The following is a 24,510-nucleotide window of genomic DNA, read 5'->3' as shown; positions in this document are numbered from 1 at the left end:
ATCCTAGTCCGTTTGCATGAAGAAGGTGCAGCACTTAGAGATGGCATGTCCCTCCCCATCCGTTGCTGCTTGATTCCCATTGACCTCATAATCCTCATCATTTGCTCATGATACCGATTTTCTGAGACACACACTGGATTCAGATCCTCCTCAAGTTTTACAATAGTATATTTCCACCAATTCTCACGGAGTCACTCCTGGTCAGAGCAGCATGAGCAGATGACTGTGGTAGATGGTGAGGAATCAACTCTTTCAGCCTTTTTCCTTTATACAGCCTCATTTCAGCCCATTTTCCCTTTCCAGGGTATCCTGGATATCCTCTGGCTGCCCAAGACAGGCAGCCAGGCAAAACACATTCCCCCCCACCCCGACACAGCAGCCACCCTAGGCATCCGGCACTCCCTGGTTCACCAGGTGCACCTGGACTGCATGAAGCAGAAGACTGCATTACGTATGTCCCCAGCCTGCCAGCAGAACAGCAATCTACAGAGAGATCAGCAGCTTAAACATCTGATGTATTAACAGATGGATGTTCAGTTCTCCTAATGGAGCCTCCCACTGGATTAACTCTACCGTAGGATATTTTGCTGATAAACTACTAAAGCTGAAACTGGATCTGAGAGATAATGAATGGAGCCCCAAATATTGCTTTTTCTTAATTATATGATGCAGTTACATATGTACCAACTATGCATTTGATGTAACAGTGAGAACAAAAATTAAAGTCAACCTCAAATGACAGGTACATAATCATTAAACAGCAGGCTAGCAAACACAGGTTAGAAAGAAGCAGAGAGCCTATGCACAGCCTGCCTTTGGGGGCTAGGAATTGGTGTCAAGTTGTTTAAGCACATAAAAAAAAAAGTATGTTCAAGTATAGCGTTATTCTGAGAGAATTACGCATGACAAGTAAATTTTGCTCATCTCAGAACAGCCTAGGTTCACAGAAACTTCAGCAAAGTAAGTGACTCTTCCAGATTTATATTACAAAACCATGTAGAAATTGGAACAAATCCTAAAAACCTCCACCCTCTGCGTAAATACTTATAATTTAATAATAATTCAGACAATTTTACATTAAGTCACACAGTTGCTATTCTGTAAATCTCCCCACCCCTCTTTCATATTTATAAGGCTAGACTATTAATTAACCATGGCATGTGCACATTTCCAAATAGCATAAGACAGCCAAAACTCTGGCTTGAGTACTGCTACACTGTGCAAACCACATGGTGCTTTACATACTTTGGGTCCTAAGCAACAGTCACTTCCCAGCCTCAAGACAGAGAATTTACAACATCAAGACCATTACCTCTCTCAATAAAACTCTCAGAAATATGTTTGAATTCTGTTCAGAGCAAAGCCCAATTCTCTGGGGAGTCGACCCTGCTAATGACAAAGCCATCTCCATCCATAGCAGCTGAGTCAGCACACTGGGCAACCGTTTGCCATTGAACGGGGTGAGCATCACCTACCCCAAGGCACAGGGAGGAAGCAGCAGAGAGCAAATTCAGAGGATTGACTGGAAACCACAAGGCTGCTGGTGGGCACACCCAGCCCAGCACTCCTCCTGCGCGGGGAAGCGCTCGCAGCCACAGGCTGGACCAACAAGTTTATTCCGGCTTTTTGATACTAAGGAATTACTGTCTCAGCAGCAGAGATCATCCAAAGTTGCCAGTCTTTCTTTTAAGATGCACAACCAAGCTTCATTTCACCTTAGGTGCAGAAGAGCTGCAGAGCTTATGAACATCCCACCCCAAATCCACAGCAGCAGCCCCACACTCATCTCTGCACCCCCACCACATCATGCCACAAGAAACCACAGCCTACCTGTTCTTCAAACCCCAAGCATAGCTCTCATAACTCACAAACACCGGGCACTGCCACAAAACCACTCTCCTCAGCTCTGCAACACCCCGTCCCTCTGGATACACTCGCCTGCCATACCATTCTCTCCTGACTGACCTCCCCACAGCAACTGCTGAACTTCAGCTCTGGAGGTTCTTCCTTCATCTCCTTCCTCAGCACCTTTTTACAGTGGAGGAAAACTATCCTCTTATCTGTTTAGCACCCCACGTTATCAGTACCCTGCCCCACCTGCTGCCTACTCTGGCTCAGCTGCTACTCTGGCCCTGGGCACCTGGGTCTCCTGCACCAAACACCTCTGGCCGTGTAAGGCCACCACCGACTAATGTCACACTAGCATCTGCTGCTGGAGTGTGTGCAAGGAGAAGACGATGTCATCATTTCTGGGAGATGGTCTTATATTTAGGCCACCGCAATAAGACAGAAGGTAGATCCAGCAGTAAAAAAAGTAATACATAAAGATGGAGCTTTAAACGACCTACCAGAGATGACAGGAATGTCTTGTGCAAAACGTAAGCCCAGTCCTGCGTGGCAATTCTGCCATGAAGAGTGCATAGGATTCCCCAGCCCATGCAAACTGTAGGGGTGCATGCACCCGATCGCAAACTTTCCTTTGGTAATGACCAATGTTACCTTTACTGTAGAGCCCGGGAATATCCTAGCCATTTAAAACTGCATAACCCGCTTGGGATTAAATAAAGCAGTGAATTTTGATTTTTTTTTCCTTTTTTTTTTTTACAGGGCTGCTCCTCCCTAGCAGTCAGAAAAGCAGACACTGGCTCTTCCTCCACAGTACAGCTAATGAGCTCCAGCTGTTGAGAGAAACCTCTGAAGCTGTGGAGTTTCCCAGGAGACAGGATGCCCTTTCTCACCTACTTTCTATAGACTTGTACTAGTCCATTTACTTTCTTAGTCCAGTAACTGAGGATACTTTTTATATGCTTTTCAGGCTAGAAGGTATACTTTAGCCAGAGACAGCAGTATGAAAAGCCATGCTATTCCTTACTGTAGAAAAGGAACATGCTACAAAAATTAAGCAGCATCACTAACCGTGACTAGCATTTGTGCCTATCAGCCTCTTTTGATTTGTAGAAGCTGATAAAATTCATAGACAGGTGGAGTTCCGACATGGTACATGCCTAAAAGCAGGTATGAGCTTCAGGCAACACTTTCAACTACTTACAGGAAGTATTTATTTCAGGTACTGGCAAATTATACTAATAGTTTATCCATTAAAGCTCTGTACTAGCAGTTGTCTAAAACCATACTGAATTCTTCTAAGTGATCACCCTGCTAAGAACATGCCTGGGTAATGCCTACCCCGAGGCATCTGCACTGCGTGGCGAGTGGGAGAGGACAGTCTTGATGTATACCAATCATTTTCTGCTCTGGCTGAAGAGCATTCAGGGCAGCTGAAGTGGTTTCAAACCACGTTGCATCCTCTAATCCTTTGGTCATTTAGTCCTGCTCTGGTTTCTCAGCTCTACAAAAGGAGTCAGCAGACTGCCAACAGCAAGGCATCACACAAACACTGACAGACTCATGCTATTTTCTCAGCCTAGGCTTTCAGGAGCCAGCAGAAGAGGTGGGAGGACATTACAGGAGGTGATTGTTCAGGTTTTGAAAGATCCTCCTGTGCCACCACACTGGTCGGCTAAGCCCTGTCACTGTATCTTTGTCCTGCTTGTTGTCCAAAGTTACACTGATGCGCAAAGGAGAATCTGACTCAGTCCCTTGTAGCTGCAGAGACTATGGGCTGGATCACGAGCAGAAGAAATACACTTCCTCATCAAGTCTACAACCAGCTGTGGAAGCTGTCTTTCTGCTTCTAGAGGCATAGTTTCCATTATCAGTGCTATCTTCATTTTCCTACTGAAAACGCAGAATCAGAAGTCCACATTCATAAAAATGATGGATCAGCATCATGAAAAATAATGTGCCTGTACACTACATTTATGACAAAGCTAGTACTTGTTACTTTTTTAAACATTTCTTTCTCTAATCTGTACCTCCAAGAATGTCCATAGCTAAATTTAATAAGCACACAACAAACACTTTAAAACTTCAAAAGTTTATTGCCCGGAATAGCTCACTTGGTGCAGTTAGATTTTTTTTTTTCGTTACATGGAAATCAAGCAAATCAGTAGAAAATATATATGGGTAACAGTAAAACAAAAGCCCAGCCTAATGATAGCCCTTTATATCCACCAAGTTATACATAAGAAAATGGCTAGCCCAACATAGAGAAATAGAGCATCTGGAAGACAGAGCTTTTCATGTTAGAGTATAGATTCTAAACCAGTATTAAAGGCATTTTCTGTCCATATTGTTAGTATTTTTTTCTTCATAATAGCAAATTGAAAAAGGTCTATGTGGAAAAAAATTAACTATTGTAAGACTTTCAAACCTCAGTTATCAGCTTATGGGTTGACAGTTACAGAGAACAGGAGAAGGCACATGACAGAGTATTTAAAATATACAGAGACCAATTAAAATCCAAACACCAAAAGGAAATGGGAACCGAAACTCAAAATTCACAAATATGACTTTTTGCATCCCCTCATCTATATTCCATGAATTTGCATTCAAGCATTTTACAGCTTTTTCAGAAGAGAAGTTGAACACACCTAGAAAAGACTTAAGGGTTTTGCTTTGTTGTTTTGGTTGGTTTTTGGTAGGAAAGGGGATATAGAATCTAAATGATATTAAAACGCAGACACATTCCCTCACTTGTTATTAGCGCCCAATAGACCCACTGCTGAAGGTTGAGTATGAGTAAGAATATGAAGAGCTTGCTGATGCATCAAAACTTCCCCTCCTAGACCCACTGCGTGAGCCTGAACGTGAGCCAGAGCGAGAGCCAGAGCGAGAGCCGGGTGCTGAGGAGACATTGTAGGGACTGGATATGCCTTTGGATGAAACGGAGGCTGCTTCCAAGAGTTTAAGCCCAGTGATGTCTTCCACCATTGACCGATTCATTGCATCTTTGTAGGATATTTTCAGCTTGGTCTTGGGGCAGGTCAGAATTTTGGGGTAGTTGTTAGTGTCTTGCAATTTCTGGGCAGCGCGACCATCAATCAATCCATTCCTAATAGCTTCCTCAGTACTTATTCTTCCACGCACTTCTGGGTCCACGAGACCTCCAGTGAGGTACTGGAATTCAAGGAACCGCTGCCCAGCCTCATAAGGCAACCATTTTTCCTTCACTGCTTCAGCTGCTGACATCCTCTTGCGTCCACCCTTTATGCCTTCGAACCCTATGAAGGCCTTCTGGGCTGGTTTGAGCCGTGTGGCCATATCCTGATCAATGATGCACTGACTGGTGGCTTCCTGAAGCGAAAGCCTCTGGCCTGTGGTAGGGCATATTATGCCTCCTGTGCAGGCCTGGGCTTCAAGTAACCTTTGCCCAGTGATGCTATCCACGATGCCTCGTTGTATAGCTTCTGAAATGGAGATTTTCTCCAAGTTTTCTGTGTCAAATATGGCTGCAATGGGACTGCACTCTTCTGGGGTCTCTGAAAAAGAACCGCTCCTGATCAGCGAGGAAGAACTCCTGACACTCAGCACTGTGGGAGACCGAGTCACCGACTCATGCCGAAACACCTCATCAGTGCCATTACGGCAGGAAATCATGTCTGCAAACTGCGTCAGGCTTAAACTGCCAGAACGGTACTGGTCAAAAAATTTCCTCTCAACCAGACCTTTATCAATAGCGTCTTGGATGTCATACTGGCTACCTGTTTTTCTGTCAACAAGGACTACTCTACTGCTACCATCTGATCCTGTAATAGTTATTTCTTCCCACTCACACTCCTGTTCAGCTAGTTCTGTATAGGTGTCATAATCTATGAGGCCTTTGCTGTACGCCTCCTGCACGGACATTTCCCTGTTTGTTTCTGGATCTACAATGACAACCCGGCGCTTCCTAAGGGTGTTCTTCTGTGAGGTGTGCACCACCTTCTTCTTCTCTCTCAGGGGTAGAAGGCAGAGCCCTGTTGCATCATCCTTTATGCATCTTTCTTTCAGCTGCAAGTAGGTCAAGTTCTCCTCTGTGTTGGGATCAAAGAACCCTTTGGTGTCATCACTTGGATCGCTAAGGATCTGGTTGAGCTCTTCATTGAAGTAGCCACGCTTGTAGGCCGTCTCTACTGGCAAGCGGTAGCTCTCTTTGGGGTCAATGATTCCTCCAGTAGCAATCTGGGCCTCCAGCAAACGAATGCCATGGCCTCTCTCTATGAGCTCTTTGTTCATTGCTTGAAACAGAGAAATGATATTTCCAGTTTCCGGGTCTTTGTACCCAGTGACAGCTCTTTCAGCAGAGAGAAGTTTCTCTTTAAATTCAATTCCAACAAGGCCTCTTTTGTAAGCTTCCTCAACGGGCAACCTCACATTGCTGACAGGATCCACTATGAACCCTGTGGCTGCCTGGGCTTCTAGGAGTTCAAGGGCTGTCCCTGGTCTAACCAAACCTATTTTCATAGCCTGGTAAACACCAAGTTTCTCTTTAGTAGCCTCATTGTAGATACCCGCAATACAGCTAGAGCCCTGAAGAAAATCAATAATTCTCTCACTCACTTCTTCCACTGTAATTGCACCTCTTTCCAAATCGTTCCTTGTTGATTCCTTAATAATTCCAGCCTCGAGAAGTGCATCTGCTGAGACGGGCTGCCTGATCCCTTGGAATGACATACTCCTTTTCTGCACTGGGAGGAGGAGCAGACCAGTGTGTGGTTCAATCCTACATTTTTCCTTCAGTTGCATGTAAGTGACTGCCTTTTTGGTGGTGGGATCAATGAAGTTCTTTGTAGTGCCTTGGCAGTTGTTTAGGATCCTGTACAGGTCTTTGTCAATCAACCCACGGGATAAAGCTATATCTTTGGGAAGGAAAACACTGTTGACAGGATCAACAATCCCTCCTACAGCCAGCTGGGCTTCAAGCAGACGAATTCCAGTTTCTCTGTCAACCAAGTTTTTCTTGATGGCTTCAGATACTGACACAGTTTTGCCCGAGAAAGGATCTTTAAATCCTGTAATAGCCTTTTCTGCTGTATAGATTTGCTCTCTGTCATCAAAGTCAATCAGATCTCTGGCGATAGCACTGTCCACCGTTAACATCTCATTTCGGTGTGGGTCTATCACGCCTCCTGTTGCTGCCTGGGCTTCTAAGAGCAGGACTGCGTTTTCTGCTGTAAGGAGCTGATTCCGTTTGGCCTCAACAAAAGAGTACTTCTGTCTGGGCGAAAGGGACACCCCTGCAATAGCACCTGCCCCTTTGAGGTAGGGTTCAATGTCAGCCGTGACTTCTTCCACTGACCTCTGCCCCTTCAGCAGTTTATCCAGTGTGAGTTTGTCTATCAGTTGACACTCATACAGCTGCATTGCTGTAATCTTCTTCCGCAGCCCACTGAACAGCAGCTTGGAGGCATCAATACAAAAGTCTTCCTCAGTCTGCGTAGATCTGTGGGACCCATATGGGCGTTGCTTGAGTTTCTCAATCTCTCTTTGCAGCCTGAGACGCTCGGACTCCAACTCGGACTGGTTTTTGACAGCAGTCTCTTCCAGTCGGCACCGGTATCTCTCCTCGATTCGTTTGATCTCCATCTGCAGCCTCTCAATCTCACTCCTCAGGGTGTTCTTCTCCCTCTCGCTCTTTTCCCTCTCGCACTGGATCTTCCTTATGGATTCCTCTGTCCGGGAGTGCTGGCTCTTCCATTGATTGAGGTCATTCAGGATTTGCTGCTTCTCACTTTCCAGGCGTTGCTTCAAACGAGACTCTGATTCCAGGGTAACTTTCAAACGGTTCAGCTCCTCTTCTAATCTCTGCAGCCTGGCTTTGTCTTGCTCCAAAGCACTCATTTTTATCAGCAAGGTTTCTCTTTCTTGCATAATGTGACTATATTGATTTTTGGATTCTTGAATCCTATTGGATGCCTACAATTTTAAAGAAGAAATAAACCAAGATATTATGGTTAGAGTTTATGCTGATTAGAGTTATGCTCTCCACTTACAATGCTCTTCAGCCTGTCATTTAACCTGCTGCAAGCTGCCACTGGAAAACATTCTAGTTGCAGCAATGCCTTACCCAAGACCATGGATACACATAAACCAGTGAAGGTACGTTGTCCCTTCACTAACAGTGTCTCTAGTACAGCCAGAGACTCTATTCTGTTACCCATAGCCTTAATTTTCTGCTGATTTAGTTAGCTCTTTTTAATACTTCTCGTAGTACACCTACACATAAACAGAGCATTCAAGACTCACAAAGAGTCTGATGCTCAGCAGATGTACCCTAGCATAGACCTACTAACCTGGGTGAACTTGTATCAGCTAAGGACTGGTCACACATGGATAAAAAGGAAATATATGACTCAATTTTTGCTTTTCTATTAGTTTCACATGTTAGTCCAAACAATTTTACCTGTGTTGCTTTACATTTTAATTCACTTAATGTTCTCACACACACACGAACACCTACAAGCATGCACATTTGTATGCAGTCCATATTAAATTGAATATGAATTTATATATTTGTAACACATGCATATATATATATACATATATATGCACAGATGTCAGATAATCCTAAATGTTAATATATTACGATTTTTAAAATAAAGGAAAGAAAAACTGAATAAAGGACAGAATAGCTGAGAATGGGAATAAGAAAAGTAATATAAAGGTCAAGTATAAGAAAAAGCATAGAAACATTTTCACAAGTGTTCAGTTGTATATATTTAAACAGTAGCTCTTTGGACAAGAAACCAGGCAGAAGAAAGATGAAAAAATGTTTTCTTTAACTTGCTTATGCTGTCACCTCAACTTTAAGAAATAAGGGCCAATAGTAAAATTTGCAAATGCCCTTCGTGACTTAGGAACATACATCTCCAAAAGAATCAATGAAATGTAGGCTTTATGAAATGTAGCTGTACCTTAGGTACAGCTGACATCATCTTTAATCCTCAATTGTAGTCAACACCTTACCCAGGTAAGCAGCACTTTGACAGCTCGTAGGTTCCAGGGTTTTTAGCTGGTTTACTTTGTGACAGCACTCAGGTCAGCCTCAAAGGACTGCCTTAACCATCCTGGCTGAAACAGCCTGAGGAAGCACACAGCCAGCAGGGTACAGCTAAAGCACAGTGGCACTCTATGTACTCTCATCTTCCCCTAGGATGGTTTGGTGGAGACTGGCACAGACCCAGGATTTCTCCTGGGGCAAGGTCTGAGGGCAGGGCTCAGCTAGATAGTAAGACAGCTTACAGCTCCCTACCACAGCTCCCAGTGAGTAAAGAGGCTAAGGAAGTGGCCAAATCCTACCATTTTTGTTTAAAAATGAACAAGGGGAAGGGCCATAAAGGGGGTATTAGTCACAAGTACAGTGAACTTAAATAGCAAAGTGTGAATTAAGTTGATTCAAATGGACACTGCAATTAATTATATATCTGAGAGACAGTAAAGCTGGGATCAAAATATGTGTGAATACCTCTAGAGCTTGCTTTTGGAATTTTTCAATTTCCTGTCTCAATTTTTCCCTTTCTTTCTGTAAATCATTAATCAACCCCTGAAGTTCCAGAGTTTGCTTGCTGCTTGTCTGAAGCTGATTCTTTAGTTCAGCAATGGCAGAATTTTTCTCATCAACTTCACTTCTGACCATTCTGAGGTCATCGTACTCCAATCTAACATTTCGCAGCTCTTCCTCCAGTAACAAGTGTTCCTTGGTTAGGTTCTCGGTGAGAGACTGAAGCCTTTCGATTTCTATTTTGCATTCATTCAAGTTTTTGCTTTTCTCCTCAGAGGTTTTCTGTAAGTGCTCGTATCGTAGGTGAGCCTGTTTTAATTGCTCCTGTTCTTGGACCAACTGACGGCGTAAAGTCTCAATATCAGATGTGTATTTTCTTATCTCCTCCATGTATCTCTGCTTCTCTCTCACATGACCGTCTAATACTTCTCTTTGGTGTCTAAGGTCATCTTCATTCCTCTTCTTCACAATAGACACTTCCTCTATTTGCTGTGTGAGATTGGTTATTTTAACCGATTGCTCTCTGAGAGATCTCCTCATGCCTTCTATTTCCTCCTCCAGTTTCTTTCTCCTGGATGTCTCCTCCATTACATTTTTATTCTGCCTGCAAAGTTCCTCCTCCAGCTTATGCTTCTGGATCTGCAAGTCTTTTACAGTGCTCTGGAACTTTGCGCTTTCTTGATCCCTGCCTTTTTTCTCTTGCGAAACTCTTTCATAGTCAATTTTCAGTCTGGCCAGTTCTTGCTCTTGGATCCTCAGCTTGTTAATTGTCTCAGTAGCACTTGTGTTTGCTTTCTGCAGGTCAAACTGGACTCTTTTTAACTGACTGTTCTCATCCTCTAGTTCTTTTCTCTGACTTGTTTCTACATCCAACAACTTTCTCAGCCTTTCAATCTCCTTGTTTCTTTCCTTAATGGTCTTAGAAGCATCATCAAGTGACTGTTTGTACCGCATGCTTTCATCAGAGTGCCTCTGAATCACTTGTTTTAGCTCAATCTCCAGCTGCTGTTTCTTCTGAGAAAGCTCAGAGCCAGCTGCCTTCTGCTGCTGAGCATTCTCTTCTATTTTCCGTAGATTATCTGTTGTCTGACTTATCGTATTCTTCAGTCTCCTAATTTCCTCACACAAATTCCTATTTTCTCGCATGGCATTATCAAGCTGTGTTCTATAATTATTTGTGTCCTCTTCCTTTTGCATGGTGACCTGGTGAATTGTGGTCTTTGTGATATTAATCTCAGTTTCGTATTTGTTCTTTAAACTAATAATTTCCTCATCATAACTGTTCCTTACCTTAGCCAATTCATTTTCAAGTTCCCATCGGCTTTTAGCCTCTTCCTGAAGCTGAACCTTTAGCCTTTCCAGCTCCTTAGTTTTATCCTGAATAGTTGAGGCAGCCTCCTCAAGAGCCTGCTTGTATCTTGAGTTGTCTTCGCCACGAAGCTGAATGATCTGTTTCAGCTCCAGCTCTAACTGATGCTTTTGCTGTGACACCTCAGAACTGCAAGCCTTGTGCTGCAGAGCATCTTCTTCTGCCCTCCTCCGTTGATCTGTGGTTTGCAGAATGGCATCGTTCAGCCTCACAATCTCATCCTTAAGGTCTCTGTTTTCTCTTGTCAGTCTGTCAACCTGGGCTCTGAGGCCTTTTGCATCATCATCTTTCTGTGCAGCTATCTGCTGGATTGTGGTCTTCTTAATATTAATTTCTGTTTCATACTTGTTCTTTAAATTACTCATCTCCTCGCTAAACTGGTTTCTTACCTTAGCCAGCTCATTTTCATATTCCCTCTTCCGTGTGCCTTCGTCCTGAAGAAGAACCCTTAATCTTTCTATCTCGTACTCCTTCTCCTTGATGACCTTCTCAGACTCTAACTTTTGCCAACCAAGGCTGTCTTTCTCATTTTGTCTTGTTTTCTGCAGCTGGTCATAGTCATTCTTCTGCTGCTCATATCTATCCTCCAGCAACTTCCTTTTCCTTTTCTCATCTTCAATCTCATAAGTCAGCCTGGTTATTCTGTCATTTAGATCCTTTATTTGGGCATAGCATTTGTCCAGGTTTTGCTTAGCAGAATTTCCATCCATTTCAGCTTGTCTTTTCATCTCCTCCAGACTCATCAGCTTTGCCTTAAGCTGAGAAACATCCATCTGGTACTTCTGCAGATTTTGCTCCAGGAATTTATGTTTGTTGCTTGTCTCTGAATTTGAATCTCTGGCAAGCCTGAGTTCTTCTTCCAGGAGTTCAATTTTGGTGTTTTTCATCTGCAAAATGATAGCAGAAAAACAAACAAACAAAAAAACCCCACATAAACATTTGTGCCAACTGTTTCAAAATCATCACATGCAATACAATATATGTTTATAACACTGACAACTTACAAAGCATTTTTTTCTCTGCTTCAATGAGAGCTCAAAATCCTTTTTTATTTAATGTCATCAAGACAAATTCTAGAATTCTTATTTATTCAGAGTGAAACTTATCCAGAAATCAGCATAATGACTTTAAGAGAGGAAATGGTACTTGATGGGGGGAGGTAGATGCAATACAGATAGTAAAATCTGAGGTGCCAAGAGTTCACGAGCAAAGTATTAAATAGCCTCATTTAGAACCTCCACAATTTTCAAAGAGGTGATTCATATTCCACATATGTGACCTCTTAAATGGGCGCCTCTATTTCCACTGAGCTGAATCAAATAAGGAGTTACTTCATTTGAAACACTATAGATAAGGCTTGAAATGAGGTGTGGTACCTTAACCATGAGGAGCAAGTTTTCAGCATTGAGATAACTGTATGGTCACTGAGGTCAAGGCTCTGATGGGCAGAGGAGGACCTCTTGTGTGCTTTGCTGAGCACCTCCTAATTACCAAGGAGGCTAAAGTTCTCCACCTCATCCGGGACCTTGGAGGTAACTTTGCAAGATAATGTACTCTTTGACAAAAGATGCACGAAATTGCTCATATGCCTCCTTCATGGGACGCCACTGAGCTCAGGATTTAGTTTTGTGGACTGTTTTGCACTGTACTTAAACAGAAAGTCTTTGATCAGTGATAGCTTGCTAACCTGTGATAAAAATAGAAAGTAAAGAAAATAAAAGTCAGATTACCTTCAAGTCCTCCATGCTCTTTAACATTTCACTTAAGAATCTGTAATAATCGCCTGATCTTGTAAGAAGCTCTATGTAGCGAGACTGAGCCTCGCTAGCCTTGAAAAGAAAGAGAATTGTTAGCAACTTGTACTATAGAGTTAGATATGAACATACCCATGTCTCAGACAATTTAAAGGATTCCCATCCACTTGAGAAAACATATCACTCCACAAAGTAAAAAGCAAATTCTCCTCCTCACAAATTCACAGGACTTTCTAGGGACCCCAAATGTATAAATTCTCTCTTCTGATAAACCCACACCTTGTTTTTCAAGATTATTTTCCCCCCCAGCTGCTGTGATATTACATCCACAGCTTCATTCCCTGGTTCATCATGCTCTTCCTGTCTGACAGTCACAAGTAACCTAAGTCAAACTTTTAATAGTGGATAATTGAAAGTGACTAAACCACTTGAGGCATGAATCTTACTTTCTCACAATATGTATGCAATGGACATTGAATAGGAATGAGGTAAATTCCTGAGGGCTAATCTACTGTCTAAAGGAGCCCAAGTATGATTTTACAGCACAGCAACTATTCTGCACTAATTCCTTGTGCTTACATGCTTAGTACACATTAGCAATGACAGTGCTAATTATTAGAATACAGCTGGATATGACTCACAATGGCTCACATGGACAAATAAATGTATTCAAAAGATTAATGGGGAGGAAGGAAAGATACCTCTTGCAGAATCAACACTGCAGGAGACTGAACCACACTCTTCTTGATAGGTATGTTGAGCAACGTTTCTAATCCAGAACTGTAGGAAGCAACCTGTAGTTCATAATCCTGTAAAACAACGGGGAAAGATAAGACCCATTTAGCAACTACCAAGGAACTCTCTGGGAATCTGGATTTCCCAAAATGCAAATAAAGTTTGGGGTTGTTTTGTTTTGTTTGGTTTGGGTTTTTTTTAAATAAAAAGCTACATTTTCCCTTGTTTCTATCTCTGGCCATGTAGAGATGATCCTCTATCATAAACAAAAGCTCATCAGTTCCAGTATCACTGTGGAGACTCATGGAGGAGAATCTTTCTCAGAAGGAAAAAGAGAGAGAACATTTTACAAAAAAGGGAAGATACGTGTTTCCCTTAGTTGAGGGCTACCCGGAGATGAAAAAGATTCATGGGAGCAACTGGTCTAGGTACTGTTATCAACCCAAATTTCATCAGAAATAACTGTCTCTGCATGTATTTCGTATCATACATGCCATATCATGTATATAGCAAGGTCCTTGTTACAGAAAGTAAGATTGAGCTGGAGAAAGCACAGGTATAAAGGTGAACAAAAATGCAAAGACCACAAAACCATTCCCTATGTATCCTCTTGGTTTTCGTGGCTACTGCACACCATTCCTCCTGCTAATCTGCATTCGTCTTGCCTCCTACACCAGATCCTAATCAGATCTAATTCCTAAGCTACCAATCTGTTCCTAACTCCCGTATTTTTTTTAACACATGAACTGGAAAGTTTGGTCTGGCTAGAAGGAGGCTTTGATTCTCCTGAAGAAAAGCTCTCATTGGCATCTCCTACATCATCCTGTGGTCTTCAGGTGGCGAGTACACAAATTGCTTTCATTATATTTTACACACACACACATATCAGGGAGTCAACATTTCACCTGCCAGCAGAGCAGAGACAATGGGATGCACCTGACCATGAAAAACCACACCCCATAAAAATGCTGAAATCCAAATACCTTAATTGCAGCTGAGCACTGATCTGCATGCTTGAGAAGCTCTTCAACTTTGTCTCGCTTCCCACAGATTTCACTATGCAAGTTCTGTCAAGAAAAAGAGTGAGCTGTGAAGCACTCCCTCAGGATTTGCCAGTATTTCCTCCCCTACACACCACCTCCGTCAGAAGGCACCTGCAGTATGAGACCACTGCAACCCCAGGGGCTGACACCTGACGTGACCTGTAGCTGTGCAGTTTTTCCAATGGCAAGCTCTCTGTGCATGAGAAGGTTGTTCTCAGAAGAAACATCTAACAACTGAACAACCCCAGAGCTGGTGAGGGAGAGTTCCTTGACTTTAGCTTAGATGTATTTCCTCGCTTTTTATTTTTGTGCTATAATTTGTCCCATAAGTTGCACCATCATACAGTCCCTTGAATTAATTCAAAGCTGATGTGTCAAAAGTGTCAGTGATCACGCAGAAGCCAAAACCAGTCTTGTTCATAATCTGTAGCAGTCCTGACAGAAAGTAATGAGGATAATAATATTTCCTCTCTCCTGCCTTCTACACATGTGGTGTTTTTTGGTAGCTTACGTACTTTATAATTCAAAACAGGCCACTGTATTGCAGACTGCACTGATACTGATATTTTCTGAATAGCCAAACAATTTAAAATCCAGATAATTGAAGACAACTCATTCAGGTGCTGCCTACCTTCTGATCATGTAGATATCTCATGATAGTGTTGCAATCACACAGCTTCATGGACTCGATAGAATCCTGCCTGCGCTTGGCATCACAGATCCATTTGCACAGAGCCTGGTAGAGATCTCGGTAAGTTTTCAGCTGTTTGATTTGTCTTTCTAAATCCCATGATCTAGAAAAAAAAACCAGGGAAAACTGTCAAAATGGAAAGTGTGTTCTCTTTCTCTTTAAACATTTTTTCAGAAATAAGACACAGTAATAAACTAGGCTCTAAAAGGAGATTCTGAACAAAAATTTCAAACACATGAGAATTGTACTGGTTATTAGTCACCCAGCATGGGTTTTTAGTGCCTCACCTTTGAGTAATTGCAATACACAGAGGTTGGTACTTCCTGTCAACTGAGAGACAGATAAAACCTTGCAGTGATAATAATCAAGTTCACCGACTTCAGTGCTCTTGTTTTCAATTTTCACCAAAACAACCAGCAAATGGTCAATTTTTATTAATAGGACTAGATTTTGATGTGAAGTACAAAAAAACCCCCCAAAAACCAACAAGCCAAACCATACCCCTAAAAACCCCAATCAGAATATGCCTTCAGTTCAATAAAGCATTAGAAAAAAATTCTTGGGATTTTTTTATTTAACTCTTAGTGTTAATTTTTTAACCCTCAGGTATAGAGTATTCAGGAATAAGCATGGTTGCTTTGTTTGAGGGTGAAAATGCTGACTGGAAGTACTTAATCCAAGAACATTAGCAAGAATAAAAAAAATAATTAGAACAACTCCTCAGCACATAGGTTATACATTTACATGAATAACTACATTTTCCTGCTTGGTCTTACACAATCGCTTTTAAAGTATGTTCAATCTATTCACAATTGCTCTAGACTTATTGCCCTGAAGTACACATTTGTCCTCTGGCAGTGATGATTAGTGCATATCAGTTCTTTTAGACTCACTGTCAAGATGATCTTAGTAGCAACAGCAATAAGGAAGAAGCGATTAGGAAATAGAATCAAACCTGTTATCTATCTGCTTATCAGCTCTCTGCCAGCGGTCTATTAGCTGGGTAACTTTGTCACAGAACTTTCCAATGTCCATATCATACAGGGTATATGACTGGCAAGACTGTGAGTGAATCTGAAGCGTTTTCTGCAGCTCGTTTTCCAGGGCATTCAGTAGTGACTTCTTCATGTTTAGGTCTGCTTTCATTTTCTGGAGAAAAACCAAAATGCTGTCATACACTTTATCCTTGAGAGGATACTCAAATTTAGCATTCAACAGCATGCACAATGTGTTGGGATCTAAACATTTTGTTTCTAATTCAGTAAGGTATGTACACTGATGTCAGCTGGAATAAATATATTTAAAGTGAAACAGGTACTTTAGTAAACAGAGTTTGACTTAAGAATATGTTTAAAGTTAGACTCACTCTTAAATAATTTGCTTAACCAAAGCCCTCTGCTGTCATATTCTGTAGCTAACATTTCGGTTTCTCAGAACTATGTAGAGCAGTTACTTAAAAAAAGAAAAAGAAAAAAAGGAAAAAAAAAAAGAAGAGCCTGCCTTGCTTCTTCCTAGAAAGAACTGACGAGAAAATTTCATTGAAGTATAAAAGATTCCTGCACTTCCAACAGCTGTGGAATCAAGCCTCTGGATTGGCATAACCAGTTTTTAAAATGTTATCTAAAAATCTATGCAGATATTTTTTTCTCCGTTTACATTTTTACAGACATCTTCCATGGAGACATTTCTTTACACACACACTTGTCTGTGTGCACATACTTGCATACTGTGGGGTATCATCAAAAGGCATATCCAGTGCTGGTGGTGGTCTGCCTTGCATCCCCCAGTCACAGGGATGACTGCATTTTTCAAAAACATTGTCAAGCATTTTGTTTTTGTGTAGCTCACATTTACACCAGCTAAGAACACCTCCCAGTCACTGAACTGCAGCTCTCATTTAACACGATAAAAAGGTAACCCGGTTGTGCTCCATCTGTGCCACCTATACACTTTTTCCCTACTATACCCGAGAACAGGAAAGAATGAAAAAGTCCCTATTCTCCCAAAGGCATTCAGTGCACAAAAGGACCAGCTTAACGTCAGATAAAGACTGGTTCTGCAAGCCAACTCTGTGCTCAGCAAAGCAGTTATTCTTTGCTTTCTCCCCTTGTACAGGATGGATAGTTCTTACTGTAAGATTTGAAATGGACTCAAGGTCAAAACTGGGACACACAATAATACTCAAATTTACTTGTTACAATTAGATGACAAGAAGAGCAATTAACAAGCTTTTTCGCAAGAAAGGAGGTATTGCCTTCAAATTTAGCTTCCTAAGTGATACAAATAAACACAGATAATTTTGTACAGAAATGGATTATGGAGACCTTTCGTGCCATTAGCTCTGCTGTGGGGGCAACAACAACCAGGGGATGGAAGAAGTAGTAACCCGTACATTCCTTCCAATAATTTGCAAAAGCATTTTATGTCTATGTCATAAAATACAACAGGATCAGCATTTCCATCTCTTGTGGTTTTGGAAGGGTTTCACCCAGCTCAATATACCAGTGCTGGCAGCTACGAATTTTGCCTTGTCATGTCCTTGGGTCTTGGCCTCTCACCTTCAGACAAGCCCGATAAGCCTCCACTTTATCAAGATCCAAAGGAACAGTCTCCTCTTCAGACAGTCTGACTTCAAAAACTCTGATCACATCTTCTGTTTGTAGAATAATCTGCAGCAGACACCTCAGTGCATTCAAGCTAAAACAAATAATACAAATCTGTTATGGACTGGGGCAGGAAAGGTGATACTTCCAATTAATTGCAGATCATTAGTTAAAGAAATAAACAATACAGAAGAAATTTCAGTGATACCCATGATTATTTATTAAGTCTTCCAGAAAAGAGAAGAAATTCACGTGTCTGTTTCTACCCATATATATATATACAGCATTTGTAGGAAAGAAGGTGTAATTTTACACTACTGGTAAAGAAAAGCAAGTTTCTGGACTAAGAATTATGGAAGAAAGTAAATGATTTATTGCTATAACCTCAATTTTCTTACCTGTCTAAGTAGCCAGCAGAAACACCATTAATATTTTCCAGTTTTTGAAATAGGGCATTTATCTCTGACTGCAAGTACACATACTTTTCACAGCCTCTGAAGTTAGGCAGCAAGTCCTTATGCTTATTGAGGGTTTCAGCCATTATTTGAGAGTCATTCTGCACACCCTAAGGAAAGAGAATGCCTGATTTACACAGTTTTGGTGGCTGAAAGATCATTCTACAGCACATATGCAATTGGTCTCCTTATCCCAATAGTCTGCTGTTATCTAACCAGCTTGACTGAGGACTGAAGCAGTGCCTGAGCTTGCTTTCTTTGGGGTAAGTAACATTGAGCAGTTTCTTTTTTGCACAGTCCACAAAGGTAATACCTCTTTTTTGAGCATCTCATCCACCCTGAAACTCAGCTCTGCTGAAAGCAGAGCACTTTACTGCCAGCTGCCTACTGCACTCAGTAGAGGTGCCAAGGTCCTTCTGCTCTTAAGCAACCTCATTTAAACCTCTTAGCCTTTGCAACCTCACTGCCTCAGGGGAATTTCTCATATGCTGAACCTGTTCTCTTTTCTTAATAATCTTCTCTCTCCAGTCTCCTTCATATTTTAAGAACTGGGAGAGGGAAAGAATCTGTAAGCCTCTTCTATCCACTCTGCATCCCACAGACAGCACTTCAGAGGTAAGTGGTAAAGCAGGGTCTGTGCAAAAGGATATTAGTAGTGCTTTAACCTGGATAAGGCTTAACATGAGTTCATGTCCACTTAACATCAGGCTTTCTGTATTCTTTGCCTGACAGAATTTGACTTCTAAAATCCAAGAGTCAACTACTTCTACTTAGGAGCTAAACACCAATCATGGATAGCTTCCAACTGAGAATTTTCTGCATAGGATGTGTGTCTTTCCCAGCTGATCAGAAATATAACTGCAGCATGCTCTGCAGCACAGAATCATACTGAGCTTGAGATGCTCAAAGAAAAACATCTAGTTACCTCTAAATCCTTTATTCTGACTGAAAAGTCATGCACAGCTCCTTGATCCACTCCAAGAGGAGCTCTTTGAATCATCCGAATCTCAGAAGCCTCAATCTGACGCCGAAGTTTCTGAAGCTCCATCAGCAGCCAAGCCTCCTGTTTCTCATGTTCTCGGTTTCTCTCATTAACGATAATGGTGTTTGAGGAACCCACAGGACAGCTCTCAGTTGGGACCACTGTAAAATGAATTGGGTAAGTGTCAAGTGCAAGAGAAATGAGCACCTACATATAGAAAGCCAATGCAGTGCCAAAGTGACCTAAGCACTGATTTGATCTGTAGAACTGAGAACAGGTAGAAAGTCTGGGCCCTTATGCAGCTGTTTAAAGTAATGAAATCTCCCCTTCACAAAAAGAGAAACTTGTTTCCTCAAACGCAGCAGAGAGATTTTGCTTCCTAACTGAAAACATATCAGATGGACTAAATTACTCCCATTTTCCCAGCAATTCCATGAACTTCAGAGGACTGCTTCCAGATTCAAAGGATGGAAGAACAAAATACATTCTTCGATGCGCATGGCCAGTTTTGTTACACTGGGAGACAGCAGCACAATTCTTGAACATGTTTCCATTCATATGTTCACGAGAACATTTTCACATAAAAAGAATGCACCACTATCCCCCAAACAAAGAAACCCAAGCAGTACAATCTCTACAAAAAACGTGAGGACAAACAAACCTGTTTGTGGCTGCCGCGGTTGATTGGGCAGTTGTATAATCAAGGTTTGGTAGTGCTTCTGAGCATCAGTGAACTGAGTCTGGATCTTTCGTTTGTCTTCATCACCAAACATCTCTGAGCCTTGGCTGTTCCTTAGGAATTCTTGATAATGGATCTCCAGGTCAGTTATTATTTTTTGGTAATCTTCCTTACGCATTGTTTTCAACTGAAATGAGGAAGAAAAGAATTTTGGAAAGAGAAGCAATTAAGGAAGGCTTATGACTAGTTAATCATTAAGGAACAAACTAATACACTTATAGAAAAAAACAAAGGAATCACATTTTACAATAAAACCTACCCAAGCTGACTCTAAAAGTATGGTGCTAAAAGTGTCCTTTGAGGTAATCTATTCTTGTTATAGCCATTTCATAACTTAAGAATAGTTTGAAATTCTACCTCCTACTCTGTCTATACATGCCCTTGCATAGTGGGAACAAATACAGCAAGTATGTAATAAATCCCCTTAGCTAATCTTCTCATTTATCCAGATCACGGTTGAATGCGAATGCATTTTGCTTCTCCTTTAATAAAACTGCTACTTCCATATATAACTGTGCAATCCAGCAAAAGGAAGGCCCACAGTTTTGCAGAACATACATTTGCACAGGACACAGCAAGCACTGTTTGGGACAGTAGAGGCCAGGTCACAGATGTCCCTGGTCTACAGATAAGGCCAGCTGAAGTCTTACCTTGGCAATAGTCATCGCTCTGATTTTCTCGATGTCGATCATGCAATAATGCCAAGATACCAAGCTCTTCATGTTGATATACAGCTGGTTCCACAAAGCTAAAATAGCTTCATAGTACTGTTCAATTCTGAGATGAGAAAAGAAATTTCAAGGTCAAAACACATCCGTCATTGTAGCATAGCTACAAAACATCCCAAGAAACATCCACCAGATGTAGAATGTGCTAAGGCTTGTTCTCTACCAGAGAAAGTCTTGGAAATTAATTTATCCATGATTTTCATTATTAGAGATGAGCAAAACCTTGTAACAGTGAAGTTTTAAACATTTTTAGATCCCAACATAGACCCCTCAGGGGCCGGGGGGCACTCTGATCAAGGCACAGACCAGATTTTGGTTGCTATTTTGAGTGAACTCTTCTACCTACTCCCAGCAGTAGGTGTCCAAACTCAAGCAGCAACTCACTTGGTAGCAAGATCCACTGCTAATGGATTGGGGGGTGGGATGATAAGACTAACAGATGGCACCAGCATATCCACTCCTCCAGGGCCAGTCACCAGCCACTTGCTGCGTTCATTATTGTCCTTCAGGATGCATTCATCTCCTTTGCGCACTGTTTTCTGTAAGTAACACAGAAGAACATTTTTTTTTGCTTTAGTTAAGTAAGATGGGGTTTCTAGGAGAGACAGGCAAAGAAGATGCAACTAGATCACAGAAGTGGGAGTGCTTCCCAGCTGCCAGGCCTAGGTGTGCATCTTGGTTTCATACTGCGACAAGAGATCAGTACAGATCAACCTCTTTTCCCTGAATCTGGTTTTTAAGTGAAGAAAACCCAGGAAAACCAAGTGGGAGCCATAGAACACTCTGAGCAGTTGCCAGGCCGGTTGATCATCAGACTTGGGGCTTGACATGACAAACATCAAAGGCTGAGCGTGGACCCATGGCCACAGTAAGCTATGCAACCATGTATGGCTGTAAGGAGTGAGCTGGAGGCATAAGGATGCTTGGTGCTGCCTTCGTATTTGCGAAGGGACGGGAGCAACTGCGGCAGAGCTAGATCCACCAGCCCCAACTGCCAGAAATCCTGACACCCTGCGGCCACAGGTGTGGCCATGGTGCAGGTTACAACCCACTTGCGACCAAGAGGGGGAGGCTGCTCCTATCGTTTATCCTGACAGGACTCTACCTGCATCACACCTCTAGAGCCAGCAAATACGATTTTTGACGTAACTAGTAAAAGGCCACGGGCTTTGCATTGATCTGACCATGCAGGGGCTCCAGACTTGTCTAGGCTTACCTTCACCTGCGCAGAATTTAGCTTGCTCAAAGTAAGAGCAATTGCCAAGTAGTCAGGTAACCATTGCCTAAATTTGTTGAGCTTTGCTTATAGTAACAGCAAGTAGTTACTCTGTGTGGGCTGAACTTCTGTGACTCTGGAATAAAATGTGGCGTGGAAGGGCGCAGACACAGAGTGGAGAGCAGAAACCCCACATTGTAAAGAGAAATCACAGTGGTCAATGACTGCTCACTACAGGAGTGCAACCTAGTGAATCAGGTAAAACAAGTTTTACAGATAACAGAACAGAAAAATCAGGTAAACGGGAAACAGTGAAGAGAAAGAGCACGTAAGCAGAAAACGCATCTAAGCAGACTGTTAAGAAAAAATATAGAAATAAACCCAGGCGCTCCCAGTACTAAGAAGGAAGAAAAACCACCACCAAACTCCATCCAACAAAACTGGGCCTACCAATGACTCATGGTACATCCCTCATCTTTTGTTAGATGAGGTGTTGACCTAAGGACCCAGAGGGACACTGGAAAGGTGAGCAATCACCAAAAAAAGGCATAGATGCTGGGAAGCATCTATATAACAATTTTAACCCTATTATCAATGAGACTTTTCTGTGCTAATTTGAACGATGAGTATTAATGCTATTTGATGGGCTAATGATAATAATTTTGACTAGACTTATTAACCAACCAGAACCTAGCTTGTTTATTCATAATTGCATGAAAATCAGAGCTTTTTTGTCAAAGAAATTTAAATGCTGACCAAAAGCAGAGAAAGAGGTTACAGCTATCAGCTCAACAGTTTGTTTACTAAATCATGTGCCACAGGAGCTTTTGCCAAGAAAGGTTGGACTAGATGATCCTTGAGGTCCCTTCCAACCTGGTATTCTATGATTCTATATGATTCTAGTTTACATGATGTTCATTCTCAGCCAAAAAGGGATACAATACCAGATCCTGTTTGTAGTCACACAGAGCCTTGAGGATAATGGGCTTGTTACTCCGGTAGTCTGGGTTACGTGGTTTCAGCTGCACAATCTTCTTGGATTTATTCACCAAACTCTGCACTTGCCTCTTGTATTCAAGAATTCTCTCTCGTTCATTCTGCAAAGATTAACTGTATGTTAAAAATTCGTTCTAAAAAGAAACCACGTCTAGTTCCCACTGTTTTATTAAGAGAGGGATACATCTGGAGCTCATGGAAGGCAAAATTTCCTTTAGCTCCAGTGGATGGGTCTTTGGTCTATAATGTAAAACTGCAATTTAAAAAAATAAAAAAGAGAAGAGAAACGTCAAACTAAGTATCTTTGCAGCTCTGGCAAGCTTCAAAGTTTGCAAAACTTGCAAAGCAGATTTTTCACACAGATCTGCAATGTGTTTAAAGTGATGTGTAAGAAACACAGGAATAAATGGAAAGAATCTATTATAACATGAATGCTAACCAAAAAACAAGTAATAACTACATTCTCAAACCTGACTTCATCAATTGCCCTTTTACATCAGTGACCATTTTTTCTCCAGTATATTCAATTTGGAATTGTAGTACCTAATTCATGATGAGTAAAAGTTAAGTCCTTTTAAAGAGACTACAGTGATATAGTGACATGATGAATCCTTTATTAAATGTAATTACATCCTTTGAGGCAAAAATCTATTCTACCACCTATGAACAGAACTCTGTCCCTTTAATTTGTTAGCATGTCAGAAACTTGGGGATTTTTTGGGTTCACTCCAGATTTAAAAAGAAAACAGCGTTCCCAAACAGTATTACACAAGTTAAAATAACACTGACTCATTTGTAGGGAATATACCCATTTGGCAGGAATATACCCCTATGGTTTCAAGTTCATACAGTACTGTATATAAAGATATGTTTACATTTGGTATCTGAAGAGGGCAACTGATTTCCAAGGAAAGCAGAACATAACCTGTGAGGTGCATGTGACAGTACCTCCAGCTCTTTGATCTGCTCCAGCAAAGACTGCAGGGACATGCTCTTATCACAGATGAACTTCTTTCTGATAGAGTCTTGTAAGTTTTTCAGGTAGCATTCTGTGGCTTGGGCCTCTTCAAAGAACTACAGGAGAAAAGTTGTTATTTCAGTTGTACACAGCTCTTAAAAATGTCTGCTAAAAATCAATGGATTCCTTTCATGAGAAATCCCGGTTCACATCTGGCAGAACCGTAGCAGTTACAATATGGTAACAATGTGTTATGCGTAATTGTGCATGGATTTAGGAAGATTTTGATACAGGAAAAAAATATCTGTGATGGGATTCACACTTTTGTTAAAAGTAGTGTGAATTCTCCACATCACTACTTACCTGAAAGTAAGCCGCATTCTCTTTCAGATGAACATCAATGCATTTGGTGATCTGAAGAATCCAGCTCCACTGAGTTTGTAATGTATCCATGTAGGCCTAACAAAAATAGTAATATACAGTACTCAAACCACCACATTGCTCTCTCTCCCAAACCCAGACTCAAGCAAAATAATTTATGCTCCACATAAACGCAAATGAAAAATCTGCTAAAACAAATTCATGCACACCAGAATAATGCAATTCATGCAAATAGTTCCCCGACTTCTAAGCACCTACCTAACTGAAAAAGGTTAAATACCTGCTTGTGGGATGCAGAGGGAAATTTGTTCATGACTTGAATTTTGATTAGCATAAAGCCTGAAGTGCATTAACAAAAAGGGGTGAAATGCACAAATAGTAGTGCAAATAAAATGTTTCAACTGCAAATTGTCATGTTCTCCTTCTTCCAAGCAACACTGCCAAATGTGATTTTTTATGATGTCTCTCTTTAAATTCA

At 41.5% G+C, this 24,510-nt stretch overlaps 1 protein-coding gene across 4 annotated transcripts in view; it reads right to left on the bottom strand.

The window, feature by feature from the left end:
- Positions 1–3,921: 3,921 nt before the first annotated feature.
- The window catches only part of DSP (desmoplakin), a 39,822-nt gene continuing 19,233 nt past the window's right edge, over positions 3,922–24,510 (bottom strand). For 2 of the 4 annotated variants that reach the window (XM_054817138.1, XM_054817139.1), the window contains exons 9-24: positions 24,015–24,110; positions 23,642–23,767; positions 22,642–22,794; positions 20,866–21,020; positions 20,404–20,530; positions 19,676–19,880; positions 18,958–19,175; positions 17,976–18,142; positions 17,533–17,671; positions 15,930–16,123; positions 14,915–15,077; positions 14,224–14,307; positions 13,207–13,314; positions 12,482–12,580; positions 9,347–11,638; positions 3,922–7,797 (exon numbers count right to left, since the gene is read on the bottom strand). In XM_054817138.1, the coding sequence (XP_054673113.1) occupies positions 4,603–7,797; positions 9,347–11,638; positions 12,482–12,580; positions 13,207–13,314; positions 14,224–14,307; positions 14,915–15,077; positions 15,930–16,123; positions 17,533–17,671; positions 17,976–18,142; positions 18,958–19,175; positions 19,676–19,880; positions 20,404–20,530; positions 20,866–21,020; positions 22,642–22,794; positions 23,642–23,767; positions 24,015–24,110 (7,521 nt within the window). In that variant the 3' untranslated portion in view covers positions 3,922–4,602. The remainder of the gene's footprint in view (positions 7,798–9,346; positions 11,639–12,481; positions 12,581–13,206; positions 13,315–14,223; positions 14,308–14,914; positions 15,078–15,929; positions 16,124–17,532; positions 17,672–17,975; positions 18,143–18,957; positions 19,176–19,675; positions 19,881–20,403; positions 20,531–20,865; positions 21,021–22,641; positions 22,795–23,641; positions 23,768–24,014; positions 24,111–24,510) is intronic. The other 2 variants (XM_054817141.1, XM_054817142.1) reach the window with 2 other exon arrangements.

This window comes from Grus americana, chromosome 2 (assembly GCF_028858705.1).
Source record: "Grus americana isolate bGruAme1 chromosome 2, bGruAme1.mat, whole genome shotgun sequence".
Lineage (NCBI taxonomy): Eukaryota > Metazoa > Chordata > Aves > Gruiformes > Gruidae > Grus > Grus americana.
This window is presented reverse-complemented; position numbering and strand designations above follow the sequence as displayed.